At 57.4% G+C, this 4196-nt stretch overlaps 1 protein-coding gene across 3 annotated transcripts; it reads left to right on the forward strand.

Annotated features, from left to right (window-relative positions):
• The first annotated feature begins 457 nt into the window (after nt 1–457).
• LOC115067922 (small integral membrane protein 38-like) lies at nt 458–4196 on the forward strand. Of its 3 annotated transcripts, none has more exons than XR_003847277.1 (4): nt 458–544; nt 906–1167; nt 1469–1532; nt 1865–2375. XR_003847277.1 is itself a non-coding variant. In XM_029557119.1 (4 exons), the coding sequence occupies exon 4, from the start codon at nt 2388–2390 to the stop codon at nt 2541–2543; it is 156 nt and encodes a 51-aa protein (XP_029412979.1). In that variant the 5' UTR covers nt 458–544; nt 959–1167; nt 1469–1532; nt 1865–2387; the 3' UTR covers nt 2544–4196. The 3 variants fall into 3 exon arrangements, 2 of the variants coding, with proteins under 2 accessions (XP_029412979.1, XP_029412978.1); XM_029557119.1 differs by having other exon boundaries at nt 959–1167; nt 1865–4196; XM_029557118.1 differs by lacking the exon at nt 906–1167.

Raw genomic sequence — 4196 nt, forward strand, 5'->3', positions numbered from 1 at the left:
GCCTCCAAGGGACCAGGGGGCAGCACAGACCACCCTCACCACCACCACCAATAGTTGTGGGAGACTTGAGGAGTCCTCCCCCCAACCCAAATGGGAAGCATCCTGGTGTCCTCTGGCAGAGAGGCCATGGGTGCCTAAGGAGCCGCACAGGTGAGGCTCCATCTGCCTCTTGCTTTGTCTGGTGCCCCCTCTACCTTCAGCCCCGACAAGCTTCCTTTCCCAGGAGCAGCTCCATACTGTCGAGGGCAGGAGGCCCACACACTTCCTCCTTTGAAGGTCACACCAACCTTGTATGTGCCGACTCCCAGAGGGCCATAGGCGTCTGAGTAGGAAGGTCAGGCCTCCTTGACCCCAGAGTCCCCTGTGTTGGAGTGTCATGTGACCTGAGACATTGTTGACTCTGCCTATCTGACTGTGTGCTTGGCAAACACAGATTTGTCCAAGGCTACCTTGGCTCACAGGTTCTGTGGGGCCTGAGCTGGTACACTCAGGGCAGGCTGCTCCAGGGCTCCCGAAGGCCTCGCCTGGAGATGTGGTCTTTCAGGTGAGTGAAATAGCTCCTCCTAAGACCACAGTGGCACCCTACTGGGGACTCTCACCCCAGATTCACTTGGTTTTCTCTATGATTCCTGGCTGGACCTGGCTCCTAATCCCTAAATCCTGTCTTATGTTTGGGGTGATAGAAAAATAAGCCCAGAGCTCACTGCCCTGAGAGTGACATTTTGAGAGTACTGGGCTGGACAGCCAGTGCTGTCCATGGATAGATGTCTCTCCAGAGAAGGAGACAGCCTGGGATGAGCAGGCTGGAGGGTAGTGACAGGCAGTCTGTGTGTTTGGCTCTTGGTGGATTGTTGCTGTGAAATTTACAAACTGGCACCCCCTAACTCTCCACCTCCCACCCCGAGGCATGCTACTGTCAGACATTTGCATTTGTCTTCACTTGGAATCTTCTGGAAAGGATGCACAGGGTGAATACTCATGCTGTCATTGAGGAAGGAGTTTGGAGTGGATGAGAGGTGACCAGTGACAGGATGGAGAAATCTTAGGTGGAGAAGGGACCCTTCCTCTTGTGGTTTGTTGGACTGGTTTCTGGTGAGAGAACTTGGGTTGGACACCCGGACCCTGCAGCCAGAGACCCCTGTTCCTCCCGCTGACCCCTCACTGCAGGTGAGCCCCTCTGTTCTGTGGGACACAGGGCTGTTTCTGGAGGTGGAGGAGGACAGGCCAGCTGTCTCTTAACTCAAGGTCATCTCAGCTGTGAGGGGCCAGAGTGACCCCTGGCAGGGAGGCAGGATCTGTAGAGGTATGCTTCCATGTGTGTGTGTGTGTGTACATATGAGCATGTGTGTGAGGCAGGCAGGCATGGCTGGGCAGATACTGTGGTTTCAGAAAATGCTAGAAGTGTTTCTGGGGGCAACTGCTCTGGGTGCTTGGTCTGGCTTAAGCCTTCTTTCTTTTGATCCTTTAGAGCAGGAGGCTCTGACTGCACTTCCCAGCAAGGAACCAAGGACCAAGAGAATTGGGGTTACTCTGTAAGTAGGAAGCTAACCAGCTACTAGCCCTGTGTGGGTGGGTGAGGGGTCTAGGGTCCCTTCCCATCCAGATGAGGGTCCCTCCTAAACTCCTTGTGGGGCTGCTGGGGGTGGCAGGAGGTGCTCAGCCCAGCTCTAGCAGCCACCCTGGGGGGAGGATTAAGCCCACTCCCCCACTTCCAGACCCCTTCCCCCACGCTGTCACAGGCTGGAGGGGCCTTGGGGACAAGGGAGCACAGCCCTAGCGCTAATTGAGCCTGTCTGGGGTCGCCTCTGGGCTCCAGCGGACTGTTCTCCCTCTCTGTCCCCTTCCCTTCTCTTTTCAATCGCAGTGTCCCCTCCTGCCCTCCCTGCTGGGCCCTGCTTGGTGGTGTGGACCTGCTGCTGCTGCCCAGCCCGCCCAGGCTCTCGGACAGCACAGGCTTCCAGAAGTGATAGCTAATTGGGGAGAGAAAGGGCCCGATTGTATGGAGCCGGCAGCTTCGCCCAGCAGCTGCCGCCGGAGATGTTTGGGGATTACGTCAGTGCTGGCGGGGCAGGGGCCGAGGGACAGCGCCTCCCGCCTCTGACAATGCTGTCATTGTTCGTGCTCCGAGTGGTTAGTCCCCGATGAATGCCACACGGGCCTCTTGACCAAGGAGGCCGCTTGCCGCCCCAACTGTCCCCTCACACGCGGAGAGGCCCCCCGGCTGCAGTGCGGTGGGAAGGGCTGGCCTGCCTGGGAGGCTGGGGACCGACTGCAGGGGTCTGTCCTTCAGAGGGGCCACCGGCGGGCAGACAGACAGACAGGCAAGCAGGCCTGAGCCCCGGGAGGCTGCTGCTGCTCCAGACTGTGGGGTGACATCCTTGCTCAGCATGGCCTCCTGGTTGGGGGATGCTGCAGGTCCTGACCCCCTCCTGGTGCTATTGGTGATTGTCATCCTGGTTCGCTTCATCCTGTGGTCCTGTCTGGGGACCTACTTGGACTACAGGCTGGCTCGGCCCCAGCCCGGAAAACCCAAAGAGGACTAGGCCTTGAGGAGTTAGCCCAGACTCTACTGGGAAGGTTTTATGCAGTGGGTGGGCAGATGAAATGGGCCACCCATCATTTACCTGGTGCCATAGACAATTAGGCTTGACTCTCACCTGCCCCCAAGTGTCCTTCAGCTGGGGTCAACCCCTCTAGGCTCTTTACCAGACAGGGAGGTACATGACCCCTATACCTTTTCCTCCCCCACTGCAGAAACTAGAGGACTGTAGAAGAGACAGAGGTTCAGAAAAGCCCCCAGAACCTGCTCAGACTGACTAAGGCTCTCCCATGAGAGAGGTCTGTGGCCGGGTTCTGGACCCCTATGGCAATTCATGTCCCAGGGAGGGCGGGGTGTCTGGTCCTCTCCTGCCTCTAATTCTTTGTAAGAGCCAGGTGAGCCAGAGTTGTATATAGGAAGCTGTTAGGAATCTGTGACCACCCCAGGCCAGCTCTGCCCGGGCTCTCCACTGTTGTAACTAGCCACTGGAAGGTTAGGGAAACCCGCCTCAGGTTCCTAGAGGTGACTCAAGGAAGATTCAAGGTGGACTTGTGGGACAGGGTTCGAGCCCAGGCCTCCTTGGCCCCGTGACAACTCTTCACCCATTGGAGCCCGTTTCCCGCCTATAGGGTGGGTTATCCTGCCTCAGTGGGTAGCCTTGAAGTCATGGGGATAGTGGGCAGGGGCATCCGTGCAACCTGCATGATGCACACACAGAAGGCATTGTAGAGGAGTCGTCAGACACCCTCTGTGGTTTAGGCACGTGGTAAGATGGGCTTGGGAAGGGCAGTGAGGTGCCGGGTGCACACCTACAGCAGGGAGGCAGGTATTGGTAGGGGACAGACCTGAGGTGGGTGACAGACCTGTGCTGGGGGGAAATAGACCTGAAGCGGAGAACAGACCCGAGTCAGCAATCCAGCACCTTTCTCTGGCACATGAGCTCTGGGAGTGTGCGTCTGTGCGGACTCAAGTCACCTGGGTGGCAGCGACTGCTGTGTCCCAGCTCCACCCCACACCAGCTGAGTCCATTCCTGGGAGAGGTGTCCAGGCATTGCCCCTTCCGTGGTCCCTCCCTAGAAGATTCTGGATCTCAGCTGAGGGAAGGAAGGACTTGTGTTGCAGCTCAGGAAAAAGGGCCGCCCTTGACAGTGTCCTGGGAAGCTGAGGCAGGTGGCGGGCAGCACCTTGCAGGCTCCTGGGAGAGCTGAGGAGGTGTGTGGGACATGGGGTCCTGGGGTGAGCCGTGTGCTGTGAACACAAAACTCGCAACCTGTGATGTCCATGAGTTCCAGAGGGAGCTAAGGGCTTCAGGCAAGAGTAATCAGGTGCGTGTACATGCACACAGGTGCCTGCGAAGGCCCGAGGACACCCTCAGGTGCTCTTCTTCAGAATCCATCCACCTAATTTTTTGAGACAGGGTCCGTCCCTGGGACCTGGAGTCTGACAATTAGGTGAGGCTATTGGCCAGCGGGCCCCAGGGACCCTGCTGTCTCTGTGTCTTCAGTGCTAGAATTAAGCATGAGTCCCCTGGTTTTTTATACGGTTTTGGGGATCAAACTCAAGTCCCCAAGCATGAGCAACAAGTACTTTACGGACTGAGCCATCCTCCTGGATAAAAGCAGTTTGAAATGGCCATTAAGGGAGTTGCCTGGCTCGT

The sequence above is a fragment of the Nannospalax galili genome, unplaced genomic scaffold, assembly GCF_000622305.1.
Source record: "Nannospalax galili isolate Female #2095 unplaced genomic scaffold, S.galili_v1.0 scaffold1307, whole genome shotgun sequence".
Taxonomy (NCBI): domain Eukaryota; kingdom Metazoa; phylum Chordata; class Mammalia; order Rodentia; family Spalacidae; genus Nannospalax; species Nannospalax galili.